Source organism: Symphodus melops, assembly GCF_947650265.1.
Source record: "Symphodus melops genome assembly, chromosome: 2".
Taxonomy (NCBI): domain Eukaryota; kingdom Metazoa; phylum Chordata; class Actinopteri; order Labriformes; family Labridae; genus Symphodus; species Symphodus melops.
In genome coordinates, this window is record NC_136692.1 from 31510393 (window position 1) to 31533926 (window position 23534).

General features: G+C 44.3%; 1 protein-coding gene across 2 annotated transcripts in view; it reads right to left on the minus strand.

The window, feature by feature from the left end:
• The window catches only part of LOC306820591 (dynamin-2-like), a 50580-nt gene continuing 27046 nt past the window's right edge, over positions 1 to 23534 (minus strand). Inside the window, exons 8-20 of one of the 2 annotated variants that reach the window (XM_079338470.1) lie at positions 21078 to 21213; positions 19353 to 19420; positions 18961 to 19099; positions 13294 to 13380; positions 13017 to 13087; positions 12291 to 12345; positions 7333 to 7443; positions 7036 to 7145; positions 6814 to 6925; positions 1756 to 1923; positions 1440 to 1666; positions 565 to 789; positions 1 to 405 (exon numbers count right to left, since the gene is read on the minus strand). In XM_079338470.1, the coding sequence (XP_079194596.1) occupies positions 348 to 405; positions 565 to 789; positions 1440 to 1666; positions 1756 to 1923; positions 6814 to 6925; positions 7036 to 7145; positions 7333 to 7443; positions 12291 to 12345; positions 13017 to 13087; positions 13294 to 13380; positions 18961 to 19099; positions 19353 to 19420; positions 21078 to 21213 (1567 nt within the window). In that variant the 3' untranslated portion in view covers positions 1 to 347. Of the gene's footprint in view, positions 409 to 564; positions 790 to 1439; positions 1667 to 1755; positions 1924 to 6813; positions 6926 to 7035; positions 7146 to 7332; positions 7444 to 12290; positions 12346 to 13016; positions 13088 to 13293; positions 13381 to 18960; positions 19100 to 19352; positions 19421 to 21077; positions 21214 to 23534 lie in introns of both variants that reach the window. The other variant, XM_079338469.1, reaches the window with a different exon arrangement.

The following is a 23534-nucleotide window of genomic DNA, read 5'->3' on the forward strand; positions in this document are numbered from 1 at the left end:
TTTTATGAGAGGATATTGATTTATTGTTTTCCACAGCAGTATCAAAAGAGCTGCGGGCTTCAAGAGGGGCTTTAATTGTTTGATTAAATGTTAGCATGTTAAGGAAGATTATATCAAAAATCATGAAGATCATTAAGATACTTTCAAATGAAATCAGTCAAACTCCAGCTGGCTGCTTCTTAACCTAAAAGTCAATCAAATCCTCCAATGAATCCCTTTCTCATAAAGCAGAATATTTCATGGTACACTTGGTTAAAAAAGCTAACTGCACATTCAGTCAGTCAGATGATCATCAGTTACAGAAGACACGTAGTAGAAGAATTATAAAAGTGTGAAGTTTGCTCTTTCTAATCAAGCAAGGAGGGCTCTGAAGGGCGAATGACAGTGGGTCTGTGCGGAGGTCTTCTGCTGCAGGAAGAAAGGGGGGGGGGGAGAAATGTGAGGAAAAATATCATCAGACGGTCAAGCAACAAGGATCCTAAAACACAAGAAGCAAGAATTGACAGAACAACACTTCACTTGCAGTCTGCTGCAGGATAAAACTTGTGTGCGTGTGATTTTTACCTCGGGATCCCCGGCGGCAGAGCAGGAGGCACGCGGGCCGGCCTGGAGGGGACGAGAGGAACAGCCCCAGACGTGGGATCTCCAGGTCGGGAGGGGACAGGCGGAGCTCCAAATGCTGGCGAGGGGTTAAGAGGGGGTGGAGGACCCGGGGTAGACCCGCGCACTGCAGGGGGTCTGCCTGGAGGAGGCGCTGTGGCTGCTGCAGGGCGGGATGTTGGAGGAGGACTGAAGAGACGGACGGGATGTTTTTAAGTACAAATGTTGAGCTTTGTAAGGAACACTGGTTTTAAACCTTCAAAAGCAAACCGTTAATACATTACAATATTGTCGTGATCAAGGGAGCAATATGATACTCGGACACCTAGTGTTAAAAATGGGTACTGTATTCCAAATTCCTAAGAATTGCTGGTTAGCCAATAAAGACTCAACTCGGGTTCTAAAGTTGATCACAATGTCTTCTTCAAAATTGACAGCGTTTAGTTGTGTTCCTATTTATGTTTTCTATTCAACACATTCACAGCACTTGTCACCTAAATGGGGGTGTGGTCTCTTTGGAGAGTGGGATGTTTAACTACTTTTCATTAAGGTGATTAGCATGAATAGAAAAAAAAACAATAACGAATGAAAAATAACTGGATTCAAAACGAGGCTCTACATAAAAACGCTGACTGACTGAAAGTGTTGGGTGTAAAGATGTTGGGTAAAATGCATTTCCATTTCGGACAGTCAAGGTTCACAAAAAAACATCAACTAATAAAAATAAAACGCCAACTGAAAACAAAAAGTGAAAATGAAATACGAATAAAAACAAACATTTGATTATTCAAACCTTAACCCAGGATCATACCACCTCTTGTACTTTTGTGTTTATTCACCTCGGGTCCTTGGCGATCCAGTTGTCGTCCACAGGCGGAGGCACTGGGACAGAGACAGTGGTGGTGCTGATGTCTCCAATGAGGACCAGGGCCTCCTTCAGAGCATGATACATCCTCAGCATCTCATCCCTCCTCTGAGCCTGCTCTGCTGACTCCTCCATCATGCTGCCCTGATCCCCTGCAGAGTACAGGTAGGCCAGCAGCTCTGAGTGGATGAAGTCCTTCGCCTGCAGGACGGGAAGGAGAAAAAGAGAGATTTATCTTAGATTGTTGGTTATAACTCACAGGAATGAGACTTTTACCTCCGAAGACGTACACTGTTGATCATCAGGTGCATGATGGTCTTGGGCATGAGGTCTCTGATGGACTTGTTGGCGATGCCAATGTACGAGTCCACCAGGTTGCGGATGGTCTCCACTTGTCGCTCAAGCTGCGGGTCCATGGACACAGTGTCGCTGGAAGTTATAGTTTCTTCACTGTCAGGCTGGAGGAGAAAAAGAGCGAGTGGAAGAAGACATGCAATATAAATCTCCCATTGTTCCCTTGAGGGATCTCTCCCAAAACAACCTCACATCCCAAGTTCAACCGGACCCATATAGCCTAAAAAAACAGACTCGTGTAGTCCCAGAAACCAGAACCATACAGTCCATTTATATTGTCTAGGATAAGTACCCAGTCCAATGGTCCTTTGTGGGCTGGTCTAAGTGACTTCAACTTCTTTTTGATTTTTTGTGGTTTGTTAAACATATCGGATTGTAAAAACAAACTATTTTCTTGATTGGATTTGACCGTGTTTTTGTTTTAGCTTTGACATAGAGCCTTTTCCTATTTTTACAGCATGTGTACATCCCTTAGAGTCTGCAGTTATCAGACCTGCTGGTACCTACAGTCTCTAAACTACAGGAGGTAGAGTCTGCAGTTATCAGACCTGCTGGTACCTACAGTCTCTAAACTACAGGTGGTAGAGTCTGCAGTTATCAGACCTGCTGGTACCTACAGTCTCTAAACTACAGGAGGTAGAGTCTGCAGTTATCAGACCTGCTGGTACCTACAGTCTCTAAACTACAGGAGGTAGAGTCTGCAGTTATCAGACCTGCTGGTACCTACAGTCTCTAAACTACAGGTGGTAGAGTCTGCAGTTATCAGACCTGCTGGTACCTACAGTCTCTAAACTACAGGAGGTAGAGTCTGCAGTTATCAGACCTGCTGGTACCTACAGTCTCTAAACTACAGGAGGTAGAGTCTGCAGTTATCAGACCTGCTGGTACCTACAGTCTCTAAACTACAGGTGGTAGAGTCTGCAGTTATCAGACCTGCTGGTACCTACAGTCTCTAAACTACAGGAGGTAGAGTCTGCAGTTATCAGACCTGCTGGTACCTACAGTCTCTAAACTACAGGAGGTAGAGTCTGCAGTTATCAGACCTGCTGGTACCTCCAGTCTCTAAACTACAGGAGGTAGAGTCTGCAGTTATCAGACCTGCTGGTACCTACAGTCTCTAAACTACAGGAGGTAGAGTCTGCAGTTATCAGACCTGCTGGTACCTACAGTCTCTAAACTACAGGAGGTAGAGTCTGCAGTTATCAGACCTGCTGGTACCTACAGTCTCTAAACTACAGGAGGTAGAGTCTGCAGTTATTAGACCTGCTGGTACCTACAGTCTCTAAACTACAGGAGGTAGAGTCTGCAGTTATTAGACCTGCTGGTACCTACAGTCTCTAAACTACAGGAGGTAGAGTCTGCAGTTATCAGACCTGCTGGTACCTACAGTCTCTAAATGTCCTACAGGAGGTAGAGTCTGCAGTTATCAGACCTGCTGGTACCTACAGTCTCTAAACTACAGGAGGTAGAGTCTGCAGTTATCAGACCTGCTGGTACCTACAGTCTCTAAATGTCCTACAGGAGGTAGAGTCTGCAGTTATCAGACCTGCTGGTACCTACAGTCTCTAAACTACAGGAGGTAGAGTCTGCAGTTATCAGACCTGCTGGTAGCTACAGTCTCTAAACTACAGGAGGTAGAGTCTGCAGTTATCAGACCTGCTGGTACCTACAGTCTCTAAACTACAGGAGGTAGAGTCTGCAGTTATCAGACCTGCTGGTACCTACAGTCTCTAAACTACAGGAGGTAGAGTCTGCAGTTATCAGACCTGCTGGTACCTACAGTCTCTAAACTACAGGAGGTAGAGTCTGCAGTTATCAGACCTGCTGGTACCTACAGTCTCTAAACTACAGCAGGTAGAGTCTGCAGTTATCAGACCTGCTGGTACCTACAGTCTCTAAATGTCCTACAGGTGGTAGAGTCTGCAGTTATCAGACCTGCTGGTACCTACAGTCTCTAAATGTCCTACAGGTGGTAGAGTCTGCAGTTATCAGACCTGCTGGTACCTACAGTCTCTAAACTACAGGAGGTAGAGTCTGCAGTTATCAGACCTGCTGGTACCTACAGTCTCTAAATGTCCTACAGGTGGTAGAGTCTGCAGTTATCAGACCTGCTGGTACCTACAGTCTCTAAATGTCCTACAGGAGGTAGAGTCTGCAGTTATCAGACCTGCTGGTACCTACAGTCTCTAAATGTCCTACAGGAGGTAGAGTCTGCAGTTATCAGACCTGCTGGTACCTACAGTCTCTAAATGTCCTACAGGAGGTAGAGTCTGCAGTTATCAGACCTGCTGGTACCTACAGTCTCTAAACTACAGGAGGTAGAGTCTGCAGTTATCAGACCTGCTGGTACCTACAGTCTCTAAACTACAGGAGGTAGAGTCTGCAGTTATCAGACCTGCTGGTACCTACAGTCTCTAAACTACAGGAGGTAGAGTCTGCAGTTATCAGACCTGCTGGTACCTACAGTCTCTAAACTACAGGAGGTAGAGTCGGCAGTTATCAGACCTGCTGGTACCTACAGTCTCTAAATGTCCTACAGGTGGTAGAGTCTGCAGTTATCAGACCTGCTGGTACCTACAGTCTCTAAATGTCCTACAGGTGGTAGAGTCTGCAGTTATCAGACCTGCTGGTACCTACAGTCTCTAAATGTCCTACAGCAGGTAGAGTCTGCAGTTATCAGACCTGCTGGTACCTACAGTCTCTAAACTACAGGAGGTAGAGTCTGCAGTTATCAGACCTGCTGGTACCTACAGTCTCTAAATGTCCTACAGGTGGTAGAGTCTTCAGTCTCTGGAATCGTCTACCAGTCGGGGTCCGGGAGGCAGACACACTAGGTACTTTTAAGAATAGACTTCAAACTTGTCTTTTTGATAAATCTTATAGTTAGTGCTGGATCAGGTCTAGACCAGCTCATAGTTATGCTGCTATAGGTCGAGACTACCGGGGGAACTGGCACCAGGATCTCTTATCTGTCTCTGAGTTCATATTATTGCATGTCTCTATTTGTACATCTCAGTTACTAACCAGATCAAATTCCCTGGGAGCTCCTGAGCTCTCTTAGGTTCCTCAGGAATGTTGGTGGATGGCCTACCTGACCAACCATTACCCCTGTTCTCTATCCCTCTTCCTGTATCTTATCCCATCTCCCCCATCCCATTTTCAAGCCTAACCCTACCCCAGAAAAAAGCTATTACTTAAAGATATAAATAAGAAAGAACGTTTTGAGTTTGCCAAAAAGCCCGTGGGAGACTGCCCAAATGTATGGGGGAAGGTGTTCTGGTCATGGACATTTATGTTATATAAGCATGAGTCTAATGCTAACTGCACAGGTTTAACCTGTGATTATATTTACTCTTAGTCACATAGGGGCTGCTAAATCCTGTTTGGGGGATTATTGAATACAGAGGAGGGGGGACAGCGGGTGTGTATTGTAACTAATGTCTTGTGTCCTGCCTGTCTGTATACTGCTACTGGATGCCTTGAATTTCCCTCGGGATCAATAAAGTATCTGTCTAAAATTGAACTTTTTGGCCACCAAGGAAAACACTACATCTGGCGGAAACCCAACACAGCTTATTATTCCAAGAACATCATCCCCATATTGAAACATGGTGGTGGCAGCATCATGCTGTGGGGTGTTTTTCAGCAGCAGGGACTGGGAGACTGGTCAGAATAGAGGGAATGATGGATGGTGCTAAATACCTGTTTCAGTCTGCCAGTGATTTGAGACTGGGACAGAGGTTCACCTTCCAGCAGGACAATGACCTTAAGCATACTGTGAAAGCAACACTCGAGTAGTTACCCTAAGCCAAGCTCATAGAGACATTCCCAACGTGACTTGCAGGTGTTATTGCAGCAAAAGGTGGCTCCACAAAGTACTGACTTCAGGGGGATGAACAGTTATGCACATTGAAGTTTTCTGTTACTTTGACACGTGTTGTTTGCTTCTCAATAAAAAAATAAGACTTCTTCAAAGTTGTAAGCATGGTCTGTAAATGAAAGAGATGCAAACTCTTAAACGATCCACTTCAATTCCAGGTTGTGAGGCAACAAAACACAAAAAATGCCAAAGAGGATGAATACATTTGCAAGGCATTGTATCATCAGATGTGTGTCTGACGATCTGCAAACACAGCTGTGGGTGTTCATTGCCCTGAACTAAGGCTCACAGGCTAGGCTTTGAGCGCTGAGACGGGCAGCCTTAAACAATTATACATTCTGTATTTCATATATTTACAGATCAGTACACGCATGTATGGATCTTTTTACACATTTGCAGATCAGTATATCAATTAATCTTTATTTGTATGGCATCAGTTCCTACAAGTGTTATCTGAAGACACTTTACAAAAAGCAGGTAGAGGACCTTACTAACTCGTATATGCATTTTCACAGTTTTGTCACAATAATAGCTTCATAGATTTCTTCTAACTTGTTCAACTCAACAGCAGCAAGACTGAGCGCATAGTTAGGGTTAAACTAAAGTTACTGCTCAGGTGGATGACTGCCCTTCACCCGACGTCCGCAACCTGGGAGTCATTCTGTACTCTATCCCTTTCTTTAAAAATCCTCATCAAGTCCATCACCAAATCTGCCTTTTTCCACCTCAAACATTTCTCAAGACTTCGGCCCTCACCCCTGACCCTGTGAACGAAATTGTCTTTCATGCCTTTATCACCTCCCGCCTGGACTATTGTAATGTAGTTCTGTTAGGGCTACCAATCGATGCCCTGAACAGACTCCAGTATGTGCAGACATTTGTATAATAAGTGGCATGGTCTTTAGCTCCGCCTCCTTGTCTGTCACTTGATCGACCTAAAGTTATGTAGTCAGTTTTTGTTATGTGGTACCACCACATCCATGTTAACAAACCTTATTAACTAATGCGTCCTTACACAGTTTGCTCCCTGGACCAGTGGGGGGCGCTGCACTGAATGACCAAACAAACTCCAGTCACAGTGACAGAAGGGTTAATAATAATGACATGTAAATACCTGGTCTTTCTCCGGATAAACGCCAGCTCTGAGTAATGACGCCTTCCAGCTGTCCACGTCCTCCTGAGTGTCACATGCCAGTTCAATTTGACGCAGATCTTTATACACATTCCTGTTTAACACACACACACACACAGACACACACACACACACACACAGACACACACAGTTAAATATTCTGTCTGTTGAAGGACATTACAACAGACTGATTAAGAACATCACCTCTGTTCAGTATTAAAGATGGCAAAGACGTGTTTGCTGGACATGAAGCCCTTCTCCACGTCTCTCAGCTTCAGGTTGTCCAGAGGCAGCATGTACTTCTTCTCCTTCTCCTGATGAAAGCAGAGAGAGGTGATAACGATGGGCAAGATCGCCAACTCATAAAGAAGCATTTCCTTCGAGAGCAAAGACTAAGGAGAGCAACTTGAAGCCACAGAAAGGCTGAAGTTGGCGCTGTTCCTTTTCCTTCCCTTTGACTAAAGGACAGTAAACATGTCCTGTCCCAGAAAACGTTCCTACCTCCTCATCTTTGTACCAGGAGAGAGACTCTGCCGTCAGGACAAACCAGTAGTCCTTAGACCCTCCCTTCATGATGCTAATGTTGATAGTTAGCCATCCTCTGCGAATCACCTGCACATGAGAAGCCAAGAGTTTAGTGCTCCACAACATGGGGAACATGTAGCTTTGAATATCAGGGCTGTCAAATGATTGTTTACATTTTTACTTGCATATTTAAAATCACTTTTTCATCACATTTTATTTAACAAGCCAAACGAGGTGAGAGTACTTAACTAGTTTTATGCTTTTATTTTTAAATAAAGTAAGCCCCTTCCTGAAGATGGAAGGTTAGAACAGGAACTTAAGTACAGAAACAGGAAGTTGTTATGAATCCCAAATTGACATCAAACAGGTCAATGTGTGATGTCATCAGGTGAACAGTGTCAAAGGTCAATGTGTGATGTCATCAGGTGAACAGTAACACAGGTCAATGTGTGATGTCATCAGCTGAACAGTGTCAAAGGTCAATGTGTGATGTCATCAGGTGGACAGTAACAAAGGTCAATGTGTGATGTCATCAGGTGAACAGTAACAAAGGTCAATGTGTGATGTCATCAGCTGAACAGTAACACAGGTCAATGTGTGATGTCATCAGGTGAACAGTAACAAAGGTCAATGTGTGATGTCATCAGGTGAACAGTAACAAAGGTCAATGTGTGATGTCATCAGGTGAATGTAACAAAGGTCAATGTGTGATGTCATCAGGTGAACAGTAACAAAGGTCAATGTGTGATGTCATCAGGTGAACAGTAACAAAGGTCAGTGTGTGATGTCATCAGGTGAATGTAACAAAGGTCAATGTGTGATGTCATCAGGTGAACAGTAACAAAGGTCAATGTGTGATGTCATCAGGTGAACAGTATCAAAGGTCAATGTGTGATGTCATCAGGTGAACAGTAACACAGGTCAATGTGTGATGTCATCAGGTGAATGTAACAAAGGTCAATGTGTGATGTCATCAGGTGAACAGTAACACAGGTCAATGTGTGATGTCATCAGGTGAATGTAACAAAGGTCAATGTGTGATGTCATCAGGTGAACAGTAACACAGGTCAATGTGTGATGTCATCAGGTGAATGTAACAAAGGTCAATGTGTGATGTCATCAGGTGAACAGTAACAAAGGTCAATGTGTGATGTCATCAGGTGAACAGTAACAAAGGTCAATGTGTGATGTCATCAGGTGAATGTAACAAAGGTCAATGTGTGATGTCATCAGGTGAACAGTAACAAAGGTCAATGTGTGATGTCATCAGGTGAACAGTAACAAAGGTCAATGTGTGATGTCATCAGGTGAACAGTAACAAAGGTCAATGTGTGATGTCATCAGGTGAATGTAACAAAGGTCAATGTGTGATGTCATCAGGTGAACAGTAACAAAGGTCAATGTGTGATGTCATCAGGTGAACAGTAACAAAGGTCAATGTGTGATGTCATCAGGTGAATGTAACAAAGGTCAATGTGTGATGTCATCAGGTGAACAGTAACAAAGGTCAATGTGTGATGTCATCAGGTGAATGTAACAAAGGTCAATGTGTGATGTCATCAGGTGAACAGTGTCAAAGGGCAATGTGTGATGTCATCAGGTGAACAGTAACACAGGTCAATGTGTGATGTCATCAGGTGAACAGTAACAAAGGTCAGTGTGTGATGTCATCAGCTGAATGGTAACAAATGTCAATGTGTGATGTCATCAGGTGAACAGTAACAAAGGTCAATGTGTGATGTCATCAGCTGAATGGTAACAAAGGTCAATGTGTGATGTCATCAGCTGAATGGTAACAAAGGTCAATGTGTGATGTCATCAGCTGAATGGTAACAAAGGTCAATGTGTGATGTCATCAGGTGAACAGTAACAAAGGTCAATGTGTGATGTCATCAGGTGAACAGGAACAAAGGTCAATGTGTGATGTCATCAGGTGAACAGTAACAAAGGTCAATGTGTGATGTCATCAGGTGAACAGTAACAAAGGTCAATGTGTGATGTCATCAGGTGAACAGTAACAAAGGTCAATGTGTGATGTCATCAGGTGAATGGTAACAAAGGTCAGTGTGTGATGTCATCAGCTGAACGGTAACAAAGGTCAATGTGTGATGTCATCAGGTGAATGGTAACAAAGGTCAGTGTGTGATGTCATCAGGTGAACAGTAACAAAGGTCAATGTGTGATGTCATCAGGTGAACAGTAACAAAGGTCAATGTGTGATGTCATCAGGTGAACAGTAACAAAGGTCAATGTGTGATGTCATCAGCTGAATGGTAACAAAGGTCAATGTGTGATGTCATCAGGTGAATGGTAACTAAGGTCAATGTGTGATGTCATCAGCTGAACGGTAACAAAGGTCAATGTGTGATGTCATCAGGTGGACAGTAACAAAGGTCAATGTGTGATGTCATCAGGTGAACAGTGTCAAAGGTCAGTGTGTGATGTCATCAGCTGAATGGTAACAAAGGTCAGTGTGTGATGTCATCAGCTGAACGGTAACAAAGGTCAGTGTGTGATGTCATCAGGTGAACAGTGTCAAAGGTCAATGTGTGATGTCATCAGCTGAACGGTAACAAAGGTCAATGTGTGATGTCATCAGGTGAACAGTGTCAAAGGTCAGTGTGTGATGTCATCAGCTGAACGGTAACAAAGGTCATTGTGTGATGTCATCAGGTGAACAGTGTCAAAGGTCAATGTGTGATGTCATCAGGTGAACAGTAACAAAGGTGAATGTGTGATGTCATCAGCTGAATGGTAACAAAGGTCAATGTGTGATGTCATCAGGTGAACAGTAACAAAGGTCAATGTGTGATGTCATCAGCTGAACAGAGTCAAAGGTCAATGTGTGATGTCATCAGCTGAACAGAGTCAAAGGTCAATGTGTGATGTCATCAGGTGAACAGTAACAAAGGTCAATGTGTGATGTCATCAGCTGAATGGTAACACAGGTCAGTGTGTGATGTCATCAGGGTCACTATCTACAGAGAGACTGAAGGGACAAAATAAATACAGAAGAGACACCGTGCAGGTTTGACAGTATTCTGGGAGAACAGAGAGGTCCAGTCACATGGATACTGTCAAGTTCAAATCCACCACAAACAGGAAATCATGACAGTACAAAATCACCTTCTCTGCATCCTGGTCTTTACCAGACTGAAGGCAAGAAGACAAAGACATTCAGGGATGACAACAGGAAACAATCATGAGACTGAGCTGTGTAAATGACACACTCTAATTGACTTAATGTTTATAACAGGAAATCTAGCTCCATATCTAACTGGAAGCCAAACTGGAAATATTACTGGAAATCCAACTGGAAAACAAACTGGAAGTCAAACTGGAAATATTACTGGAAGTCAAACTGGAAATATTACTGGAAATCAAACTGGAAATATTACTGGAAGTCAAACTGGAAGTCAAACTGGAAATATTACTGGAAGTCAAACTGGATAAAGTGCCTGATTGAGCTGCATTTTGATCATATCATGTTTCTAACAAGGTGCTGCTGTGTGATCTCAAAGTGTTAATTACCTGATCACATGTGAATTATGGCGCCCATGGTGTGAATGGCCCCTCATAATAAACTATAGTGTGAATGGCCCCTCATAATAAATGGTGTGAATGGGCCCCTCATAATAAACTATAGTGTGAATGGCCCCTCATAATAAATGGTGTGAATGGGCCCCTCATAATAAACTATAGTGTGAATGGCCCCTCATAATAAATAGTGTGAATGGCCCCTCATAATAAATGGTGTGAATGGCCCCTCATAATAAATGGTGTGAATGGCCCCTCATAATAAATGGTGTGAATGGCCCCTCATAATAAATGGTGTGAATGGGCCCTCATAATAAATGGTGTGAATGGCCCTCATAATAAATGGTGTGAATGGCCCCTCATAATAAATGGTGTGAATGGGCCCTCATAATAAATGGTGTGAATGGGCCCTCATAATAAATGGTGTGAATGGGCCCTCATAATAAATGGTGTGAATGGGCCCTCATAATAAATGGTGTGAATGGCCCCTCATAATAAATGGTGTGAATGGGCCCTCATAATAAATGGTGTGAATGGCCCCTCATAATAAATGGTGTGAATGGGCCCTCATAATAAATGGTGTGAATGGCCCTCATAATAAATGGTGTGAATGGCCCCTCATAATAAATGGTGTGAATGGCCCCTCATAATAAATGGTGTGAATGGCCCCTCATAATAAATGGTGTGAATGGCCCCTCATAATAAATGGTGTGAATGGCCCCTCATAATAAATGGTGTGAATGGGCCCTCATAATAAATGGTGTGAATGGCCCCTCATAATAAATGGTGTGAATGGGCCCTCATAATAAATGGTGTGAATGGCCCCTCATAATAAATGGTGTGAATGGGCCCTCATAATAAATGGTGTGAATGGCCCTCATAATAAATGGTGTGAATGGGCCCTCATAATAAATGGTGTGAATGGCCCCTCATAATAAATGGTGTGAATGGGCCCTCATAATAAATGGTGTGAATGGCCCCTCATAATAAATGGTGTGAATGGGCCCTCATAATAAATGGTGTGAATGGCCCTCATAATAAATGGTGTGAATGGGCCCCTCATAATAAATGGTGTGAATGGGCCCCTCATAATAAATGGTGTGAATGGGCCCTCATAATAAATGGTGTGAATGGGCCCTCATAATAAATGGTGTGAATGGCCCCTCATAATAAATGGTGTGAATGGGCCCTCATAATAAATGGTGTGAATGGGCCCTCATAATAAATGGTGTGAATGGCCCCTCATAATAAATGGTGTGAATGGGCCCTCATAATAAATGGTGTGAATGGAGGGATAATAGGAGCACAGAGGAGAAGAGTGAAGCAGCTTTGACACTGGAGGAAGTTTTCCATAACGAACAGAGGGGGGCAGTATAGAGTCTATACAGGTGTGTTACCTGGTTGGGCATGACTCTCTTCTTGGTGGCGTTGGTAGCTGTCCTCTGCTGGGCGCTGCAGGAAAGACATTCTGTTAGAGAGAGGTTCAAAGGTTCACTGCAGCTTTAACATATTCATCATGATGTCTCAGATTCAACGTCTTCCTGCTGGACAGAGACTGTCCGTTCCCTCAGCTGAGAGTCTGTGATCTGTGAGGCTGTGTTGGTTTAACTGTTGTATTTGACCTCTTGAACAGTTATTTTATTGGTGCTACGGTGAAGCAGCCGTGTGAATACAGCATGATTGCACTGTAATGCAGTGAATGTTTGTATTCTGTGTTTTAGTAACTGAAACTTCCCTCAGTGAAGATCCAAGGTGTCGTCTGTTCAGTGATGAAGCTAACTGGTTAGCTGCACGTCGTGTTATGGCGACACGGACGGAACAATTCAGGTTCATTATTTATTTATAGAACCACATTGACTAGATCAAACCCAACATCAAAGTTGCCCGTGTCATTTCCTGTGAAATGAATAAACAATGAAAATGAAAGGCGTTGACATCTAGATCTACTCTATCATATTCGTTATGGAAGAGGACCCCCAAGATGACCCCCTATAGGACCGGGGAGGACCCTAAAGAGGACCAGGGAGAGCCCACTTTCTTAATGCCCATAGGTATCTGAACCTGAGGCCAGATGACTTTTTATTTCTGCCTTCATGATACTTCTTCATAAAGTTTGACTGTACTTAGCAAATCCAATGAAGTCCTCATGGTTGGTGTTGATGTAGGAGAGCTCAATGTCGATCAACAGAAGCACCTTAAAGAGGAAACGGCACTCATTTAGTCCAAAGAGACAAAATCACACACACACACACACACACACACACACACACACACACACACACACACACACACACACACACACACACACACACACACACACACACACACACACACACACACACACACACACACACACACACACACACACACACACACACACACACACACACACACACACACCTGGTCTTTGGTCTTGCCCTCTCTCTCTCTGACATAGGTGGTGACGATCCTCTCGGTCTCTTCTTTCAGTCGAGGGTATGATCCCAGCTGGAGTCGTACACACACAAAACACACACACTGCTGCAGGCACCGTTTCACAACACTGTAAACACCATTACTTCATGATCTCAACATGAGCACCCTGAAGAAAGAGCAGGCACTAATCAGGCATGACATCAGCTGTAGATTAAATATTATAACGTCTCAAACTGGTGCAGTTTCAACCAATCAGAGAGGAGTTAGGAAGAAAAGGAGAAAGAAAAAATAAGATGAAGATTAGGGTCTTGAGGTGGAATTATTGGTGTCAGGGTAAAAACAATCTCTGACTGTGAGTGGGGATTGGATTTTGCAATAGGGTGAGGGGTCAGTGGGGTCCAGGCTCTTTTAGATCATTAAAGAGGGGGTCCGTGGGGTCCAGGCTCTTTTAGATCTTTAAAGAGGGGGTCAGTGGGGTCCAGGCTCTTTTAGATCATTAAAGAGGGGGTCCGTGGGGTCCAGGCTCTTTTAGATTGGTCATTAAAGAGGGGGTCAGTGGGGAAGGTGCTAAGTAAAGCCTAAAGCAGCAGTGAGGGGAAATGTTCAGCAACACTCAAATGATCCTTCAGCTTCTTAGCTGGATTCTCTTAATGAATCTCTGCTGCTCCGCGTTACCTTTTCAGTGCACTTCCTGATCAGGGCGACAAGCTCGGTGACGACCAGGTCGACACATTTCAGACACGGGTCTTTGAGCTTTATGATCTGCTTTTTCACTATGGCTTCAAACGCCAGGTCAGGGGTGAACAGGCCTGTCCTGTGGTGAGGCATCATGGGAGTGAAAGGTTTTATAGCAGGAGAAGGAGGAAGAGGAGAGAGTAGAGGATGGAGGGGGAAGCAAGAGGAGGGGGAGGTGAAGGAGGAGGGAGAGGAGGAGAAGGAGGTGAAGCACAGCCATAATGGGAAAAAGGGAGCGGCAGACAAAAGTGATTTTCAGAGTTTAGAGAAAAAAAGAGGGAAAAAGGAGACAAATGAGAATGAGGAGTAGAGAAGAGGAGGAGAAAATAAAACAGGCGTTAAGTTCACAGTACTTGATAATCAGAAACAAGCTGCAGGTTTTCACACTTTTCTGGTCGTTGGAGGATTTTTTAATGTGCAAGTTGAGAGGCCGTCTACGGCTCTTAGCAAACTGCTCAGAAGGCAGACTTCAGAACACACAAAATGGATGTCTGGAATAGAAGTGAAGCTAAAACATTTGGAGATCCTCCTACTGACTTGTTGCAGTATAGTTCAGAAGCTCCGCCCCCTCCATAGCAACAGATGGGACTTGAGTCAAACTAGGAAATTAAAATACAGATCAACTTTTCTCAAACCGGATTCTGTATTTTTACAACCTGCAGCTTGTTGTGTAGTGAACCTGCAGCTTGTTGTGTAGTGAACCTGCAGCTTGTTGTGTAATGAACCTGCAGCTTGTTGTGTAGTGAACCTGCAGCTTGTTGTGTAGTGAACCTGCAGCTTGTTGTGTAGTGAACCTGCAGCTTGTTGTGTAGTGAACCTGCAGCTTGTTGTGTAGTGAACCTGCAGCTTGTTGTGTAATGAACCTGCAGCTTGTTGTGTAGTGAACCTGCAGCTTGTTGTGTAGTGAACCTGCAGCTTGTTGTGTAGTGAACCTGCAGCTTGTTGTGTAATGAACCTGCAGCTTGTTGTGTAATGAACCTGCAGCTTGTTGTGTAGTGAACCTGCAGCTTGTTGTGTAATGAACCTGCAGCTTGTTGTGTAGTGAACCTGCAGCTTGTTGTGTAATGAACCTGCAGCTTGTTGTGTAGTGAACCTGCAGCTTGTTGTGTAATGAACCTGCAGCTTGTTGTGTAATGAACCTGCAGCTTGTTGTGTAATGAACCTGCAGCTTGTTGTGTAGTGAACCTGCAGCTTGTTGTGTAGTGAACCTGCAGCTTGTTGTGTAATGAACCTGCAGCTTGTTGTGTAGTGAACCTGCAGCTTGTTGTGTAGTGAACCTGCAGCTTGTTGTGTAATGAACCTGCAGCTTGTTGTGTAATGAACCTGCAGCTTGTTGTGTAGTGAACCTGCAGCTTGTTGTGTAGTGAACCTGCAGCTTGTTGTGTAATGAACCTGCAGCTTGTTGTGTAATGAACCTGCAGCTTGTTGTGTAGTGAACCTGCAGCTTGTTGTGTAGTGAACCTGCAGCTTGTTGTGTAGTGAACCTGCAGCTTGTTGTGTAGTGAACCTGCAGCTTGTGAACCTGCAGCTTGTTGTGTAATGAACCTGCAGCTTGTTGTGTAGTGAACCTGCAGCTTGTGAACCTGCAGCTTGTTGTGTAATGAACCTGCAGCTTGTTGTGTAGTGAACCTGCAGCTTGTTGTGTAGTGAACCTGCAGCTTGTCGTGTAGTGAACCTGCAGCTTGTTGTGTAATGAACCTGCAGCTTGTCGTGTAGTGAACCTGCAGCTTGTTGTGTAATGAACCTGCAGCTTGTTGTGTAGTGAACCTGCAGCTTGTTGTGTAGTGAACCTGCAGCTTGTTGTGTAGTGAACCTGCAGCTTGTTGTGTAATGAACCTGCAGCTTGTTGTGTAGTGAACCTGCAGCTTGTTGTGTAATGAACCTGCAGCTTGTTGTGTAATGAACCTGCAGCTTGTTGTGTAGTGAACCTGCAGCTTGTGAACCTGCAGCTTGTTGTGTAGTGAACCTGCAGCTTGTTGTGTAATGAACCTGCAGCTTGTGAACCTGCAGCTTGTTGTGTAGTGAACCTGCAGCTTGTTGTGTAATGAACCTGCAGCTTGTTGTGTAATGAACCTGCAGCTTGTTGTGTAATGAACCTGCAGCTTGTTGTGTAGTGAACCTGCAGCTTGTTGTGTAGTGAACCTGCAGCTTGTGAACCTGCAGCTTGTTGTGTAGTGAACCTGCAGCTTGTGAACCTGCAGCTTGTTGTGTAGTGAACCTGCAGCTTGTGAACCTGCAGCTTGTTGTGTAGTGAACCTGCAGCTTGTGAACCTGCAGCTTGTTGTGTAATGAACCTGCAGCTTGTTGTGTAATGAACCTGCAGCTTGTTGTGTAGTGAACCTGCAGCTTGTTGTGTAATGAACCTGCAGCTTGTTGTGTAGTGAACCTGCAGCTTGTTGTGTAGTGAACCTGCAGCTTGTTGTGTAGTGAACCTGCAGCTTGTGAACCTGCAGCTTGTTGTGTAATGAACCTGCAGCTTGTTGTGTAGTGAACCTGCAGCTTGTTGTGTAGTGAACCTGCAGCTTGTTGTGTAATGAACCTGCAGCTTGTTGTGTAGTGAACCTGCAGCTTGTTGTGTAATGAACCTGCAGCTTGTTGTGTAGTGAACCTGCAGCTTGTTGTGTAGTGAACCTGCAGCTTGTTGTGTAGTGAACCTGCAGCTTGTTGTGTAATGAACCTGCAGCTTGTTGTGTAATGAACCTGCAGCTTGTTGTGTAATGAACCTGCAGCTTGTTGTGTAATGAACCTGCAGCTTGTTGTGTAATGAACCTGCAGCTTGTTGTGTAGTGAACCTGCAGCTTGTTGTGTAATGAACCTGCAGCTTGTTGTGTAATGAACCTGCAGCTTGTTGTGTAATGAACCTGCAGCTTGTTGTGTAGTGAACCTGCAGCTTGTTGTGTAATGAACCTGCAGCTTGTTGTGTAGTGAACCTGCAGCTTGTTGTGTAATGAACCTGCAGCTTGTTGTGTAATGAACCTGCAGCTTGTTGTGTAGTGAACCTGCAGCTTGTCGTGTAGTGAACCTGCAGCTTGTTGTGTAGTGAACCTGCAGCTTGTTGTGTAGTGAACCTGCAGCTTGTTGTGTAGTGAACCTGCAGCTTGTTGTGTAATGAACCTGCAGCTTGTTGTGTAGTGAACCTGCAGCTTGTTGTGTAGTGAACCTGCAGCTTGTTGTGTAGTGAACCTGCAGCTTGTTGTGTAGTGAACCTGCAGCTTGTTGTGTAATGAACCTGCAGCTTGTTGTGTAGTGAACCTGCAGCTTGTTGTGTAGTGAACCTGCAGCTTGTTGTGTAGTGAACCTGCAGCTTGTTGTGTAATGAACCTGCAGCTTGTTGTGTAGTGAACCTGCAGCTTGTTGTGTAATGAACCTGCAGCTTGTTGTGTAATGAACCTGCAGCTTGTTGTGTAATGAACCTGCAGCTTGTTGTGTAATGAACCTGCAGCTTGTGAACCTGCAGCTTGTTGTGTAGTGAACCTGCAGCTTGTTGTGTAGTGAACCTGCAGCTTGTTGTGTAGTGAACCTGCAGCTTGTTGTGTAGTGAACCTGCAGCTTGTTGTGTAATGAACCTGCAGCTTGTTGTGTAATGAACCTGCAGCTTGTTGTGTAGTGAACCTGCAGCTTGTTGTGTAGTGAACCTGCAGCTTGTTGTGTAGTGAACCTGCAGCTTGTTGTGTAGTGAACCTGCAGCTTGTTGTGTAGTGAACCTGCAGCTTGTTGTGTAGTGAACCTGCAGCTTGTTGTGTAATGAACCTGCAGCTTGTGAACCTGCAGCTTGTTGTGTAGTGAACCTGCAGCTTGTTGTGTAGTGAACCTGCAGCTTGTTGTGTAGTGAACCTGCAGCTTGTTGTGTAGTGAACCTGCAGCTTGTTGTGTAATGAACCTGCAGCTTGTTGTGTAATGAACCTGCAGCTTGTTGTGTAATGAACCTGCAGCTTGTTGTGTAATGAACCTGCAGCTTGTTGTGTAATGAACCTGCAGCTTGTTGTGTAGTGAACCTGCAGCTTGTTGTGTAATGAACCTGCAGCTTGTTGTGTAGTGAACCTGCAGCTTGTTGTGTAGTGAACCTGCAGCTTGTTGTGTAATGAACCTGCAGCTTGTTGTGTAATGAACCTGCAGCTTGTTGTGTAGTGAACCTGCAGCTTGTTGTGTAGTGAACCTGCAGCTTGTTGTGTAATGAACCTGCAGCTTGTTGTGTAGTGAACCTGCAGCTTGTTGTGTAATGAACCTGCAGCTTGTTGTGTAGTGAACCTGCAGCTTGTCGTGTAGTGAACCTGCAGCTTGTTGTGTAGTGAACCTGCAGCTTGTTGTGTAATGAACCTGCAGCTTGTCGTGTAGTGAACCTGCAGCTTGTTGTGTAATGAACCTGCAGCTTGTTGTGTAGTGAACCTGCAGCTTGTTGTGTAATGAACCTGCAGCTTGTTGTGTAGTGAACCTGCAGCTTGTTGTGTAATGAACCTGCAGCTTGTTGTGTAGTGAACCTGCAGCTTGTTGTGTAGTGAACCTGCAGCTTGTTGTGTAGTGAACCTGCAGCTTGTTGTGTAGTGAACCTGCAGCTTGTTGTGTAGTGAACCTGCAGCTTGTTGTGTAATGAACCTGCAGCTTGTCGTGTAGTGAACCTGCAGCTTGTTGTGTAGTGAACCTGCAGCTTGTCGTGTAGTGAACCTGTAACATCCTGTTTGTGAACACACAGCCTCTTAGAGACACCACTCAGTGCTCCACAGCTCAGCCAGGATGAATAAATGTGCTAATGTTCAAACAGAAGTCTGATAACAGGAAGTTTATTTCAGGCTTTGAATTCATCCTTTCAACAGTCGGATAAATAACCTCTCTCTACTAATTTGGCTCCTGGCAGCTTGTGGGTCAGCTGGTCTCTGTGGTGTGCTTATATAGAATTGACAGGAGACCATGCAGTGATACCTTATTAGTGCACTGTCTGACTGTGTTGATGAGCTCCTGGATGACCAGGTCGATGCATTTCAGACACGGCTCTTTCAGCTTAATGATCTGCTTTTTCACTATGGCCTCAAACGCCAGGTCAGGGGTGAACAGGCCTGTCCTGAAGGACATACAGACAAGACACACATGGAGACATGGAAGCAGGAAAGGGAGGTCAGATGAAAGCAGACGGAAGCAGAGGGACCGTCTATGTCATGACAACCTTAAGGGGAACAAAACAGCATGGAGACTAAAGAAAACACAGTGAAGGGGCACAAACCAACACAAGCTGACACACAGGGAAGCACACACTCAGACAATGAAGCAAACATCTGGTACAGGTGAGGTGCTGTGCGCAGGCAGCCTCAACTTGCCTGACGCCGTGGATGTTCTTGATGGCATAGCTGATCTCTTTCCTCAGCTCCTTCTCATCAAACTCCATCTAGGTGACAACAGAAAAACAACTACTTAAAGAGGATGTATTCTCCCTCTTTTTAAACAGCCCTGCTGTGGTCTAAATGAAACATCTGAGCTTTGGTTCAAATATAACATGAATGAAGCAGCAGAGGAGGTCATGTGACCCTGTAGAAACCAGATCTCTCTGAACGCTCTGTTTTGGTGTGTGTGTCTCTTTAAATGCGATGTTTCCCGTAGACATCACTCCTCTGTAGACTTAACAGTGTTTGTGTTGTCTGTTGTAGGATTTGTTTATTTTTTATCATTGGCTCAATGGCGCCCTCTCCCAGGTCGAGTCTATATACAGGATGGTCTCTGAGAGACATGCAATGGTAGGTTGCTGTGCGCAGAGCAATATACAAATATAGTTTCATAAATACACTGTGATGTATATTTTTATTAGATTGTATTTTCTGTGAGATATTGTCACTATGACAACATTGTACAAGGAACTGGGAAAAGTAGGAGACCTTTACTACTGGTATAAATGGTTGATAATGGTTAAAATGTAATATACCCCTTAATCAATCAAACATTATGCCTACCCAAGATGTCTACCCTAGAAAAATGAATGAACGTGAATTGTTTAAAGAAGGGTCTAACATCCACACAGATGCTTAGTAGAAGTAAAGAAGGATGGAGACCTGCAAGAGGTCATACCAACAGGACAGTGGGAGGAGGCATGCTCTCAAGCACAATCCAAAACTACAGTGTTATACCTGATATTTGTATTAAATGTGAGAAAGACATTTTTCCATTGTACAGAAATACAAAAGTTCCCGGCAGGAAATAAAACTATGTATTCAAAATATTTTACAGATACAAATAGCCTGTGTTTATACTGGCTCTATATCCAGAGACATGTTTGTGTATGTTTGTGGATTTGGGTGGGTTAGTGGTAAAGAGAGTAGTAGCTCTCTCATAGGCAGGTGGGTGTCTGAGCTATCTACGACTCTTACTTAATAAAACATCATCATTTTCACCAGCTCTGGGACCAAGTCATCTGCTACATATCAAGGACAGCTTTGTCACATGTGATGAAACAGAAGGGACTGATTTACTGACCTGATTCCCAAACTTAATGACTAATCACTCGAGAGGGAGGGGGTGGGGGTCCTCGTTTGTTCAATACGTGTGATTGTGTTCCTTTGTTATGTTGTGAAAACAATAAAAGGAGCATTTCTCTCTGTGTTGTCAGACATCTGCAGACCACAAACAAAGGACTGGATGGTCAGTCGACTCTCAGGTTATATAGTGTGTCCCCTTCAACATGAGCCAGCTGAGGAGTCTCTTTGTTAGTGCTGGATTAAAGAGAACTAGAGTATTACATTAAAAACAGATTCAACATTAGTGCTGTAAACAAACCAATCATTGAGCAGTTATGGAGCTGACTGATACCTAAGTGTGACCTACCAAGGTACCTCGGTCACACTCGCTCTTCTTTGTTTGGTTCTTAGTTTAGCATTCTGAAAACAAGTCTGAATAAAGTTATTATTCTGATTGAACAAGCGTCAGCTGCTGTTGACCACCTGAGACTTCTGCCAGACTCAGCGCTCTATGACATGCAGGCAGTAAATGCCTCTGTGTACAGTGTTGTAGTCCTCCAGAGGCCTCAGTATGATAACAATCAGAAGTCTGTTCACCTTCACCAGCTCAAAGGGAAAGCGCTCATGAAAGATGCGGTTGATCTTTGCTCCACCAGACAAATTGGACGTGTCGACCTGATCTCCAGAGCCCTCGATGCACTTCTCAAAGTCCACGCCGAACTGCTGCACCATCCTGCACAGTTGACATTGATGCAGTCACAGATAGAGAGACAGATAGATTAGTTTTTCGTCCCCTGGGGGGGATTCAGGACTTTCTCACAGCTCACAACTTTAAAGGAGTCACTTGAAATCTGCAGAGATCAAATGACCAGGGGTCTCATTTATAAATCAGTGCATAGAATCCAGACTAACAATGTACGTGCACCACATCCCAGAAATGGCACAAAATAATTCAGATTTATAAAACTGTTCGTACGCACACCCGCCTTCACGCAAAGTTCCCTCTATAAATCAAGATCTACCTAAAAGTGTGCGTAGGTAAATGATCCCCATGTTCTGCAGCGCTACACGCCCACATTCAACCATAAACTGGGTTATGGTTCTGTTTTATATTTCATTCTTTCCTCAGTGTTCGGTTTGTTTCCTAGTCTGGATTATTTCCTTTACTTTAGTCTTTGACGTGTTTCCCTGTGTCCTCCTATGTTTCCTGTTTGTTTATTTCCTGTCTTGTGTTTTAAGTCTTTAGTGTTTCCTGTTTTATTTTGTAGTATCTGCTTTAGGTGGTTTCACTGTTGGGTTTTACTTTGTACTTGTCCTCAGTGTTCTGCTCTGGTGTTCTTTGTTCCTTGTGTTTCCTTCTGTCTCATCATTCTCACCTGTCTTTAGTCTCACCTGTGTCTTCAGTCTCACCTGTGTCTTTAGTCTCACCTGTCTTTAGTCTCACCTGTGTCTTCAGTCTCACCTGTGTCTTTAGTCTCACCTGTGTCTTACACCTGTGTCTTTAGTCTCACCTGTGTCTTCAGTCTCACCTGTGTCTTTAGTCTCACCTGTGTCTTCAGTCTCACCTGTCTTTAGTCTCACCTGTGTCTTTAGTCTCACCTGTCTTTAGTCTCACCTGTGTCTTCAGTCTCACCTGTGTCTTTAGTCTCACCTGTGTCTTTAGTCTCACCTGTGTCTTCAGTCTCACCTGTGTCTTCAGTCTCACCCGTGTCTTCAGTCTCACCTGTCTTTAGTCTCACCTGTGTCTTCAGTCTCACCTGTGTCTATAGTCTCACCTGTGTCTTCAGTCTCACCTGTCTTTAGTCTCACCTGTGTCTTTAGTCTCACCTGTGTCTTTAGTCTCACCTGTGTCTTCAGTCTCACCTGTGTCTTTAGTCTCACCTGTCTTTAGTCTCACCTGTGTCTTCAGTCTCACCTGTGTCTTTAGTCTCACCTGTGTCTTACACCTGTGTCTTTAGTCTCACCTGTGTCTTTAGTCTCACCTGTGTCTTCAGTCTCACCTGTGTCTTCAGTCTCACCTGTGTCTTTAGTCTCACCTGTGTCTTACACCTGTGTCTTCAGTCTCACCTGTGTCTTTAGTCTCACCTGTGTCTTCAGTCTCACCTGTGTCTTCAGTCTCACCTGTGTCTTTAGTCTCACCTGTGTCTTACACCTGTGTCTTTAGTCTCACCTGTGTCTTTAGTCTCACCTGTGTCTTACACCTGTGTCTTCAGTCTCACCTGTGTCTTTAGTCTCACCTGTGTCTTACACCTGTGTCTTTAGTCTCACCTGTGTCTTTAGTCTCACCTGTGTCTTACACCTGTGTCTTCAGTCTCACCTGTGTCTTTAGTCTCACCTGTGTCTTACACCTGTGTCTTCAGTCTCACCTGTGTCTTTAGTCTCACCTGTGTCTTACACCTGTGTCTTCAGTCTCACCTGTGTCTTTAGTCTCACCTGTGTCTTTAGTCTCACCTGTGTCTTCAGTCTCACCTGTGTCTTCAGTCTCACCTGTGTCTTTAGTCTCACCTGTGTCTTACACCTGTGTCTTTAGTCTCACCTGTGTCTTTAGTCTCACCTGTGTCTTACACCTGTGTCTTCAGTCTCACCTGTGTCTTTAGTCTCACCTGTGTCTTACACCTGTGTCTTTAGTCTCACCTGTGTCTTTAGTCTCACCTGTGTCTTACACCTGTGTCTTCAGTCTCACCTGTGTCTTTAGTCTCACCTGTGTCTTACACCTGTGTCTTCAGTCTCACCTGTGTCTTTAGTCTCACCTGTGTCTTACACCTGTGTCTTTAGTCTCACCTGTCTTTAGTCTCACCTGTGTCTTCAGTCTCACCTGTGTCTTCAGTCTCACCTGTGTCTTTAGTCTCACCTGTGTCTTACACCTGTGTCTTCAGTCTCACCTGTGTCTTCAGTCTCACCTGTGTCTTCAGTCTCACCTGTGTCTTTAGTCTCACCTGTGTCTTACACCTGTGTCTTCAGTCTCACCTGTGTCTTTAGTCTCACCTGTGTCTTTAGTCTCACCTGTGTCTTCAGTCTCACCTGTGTCTTCAGTCTCACCTGTGTCTTTAGTCT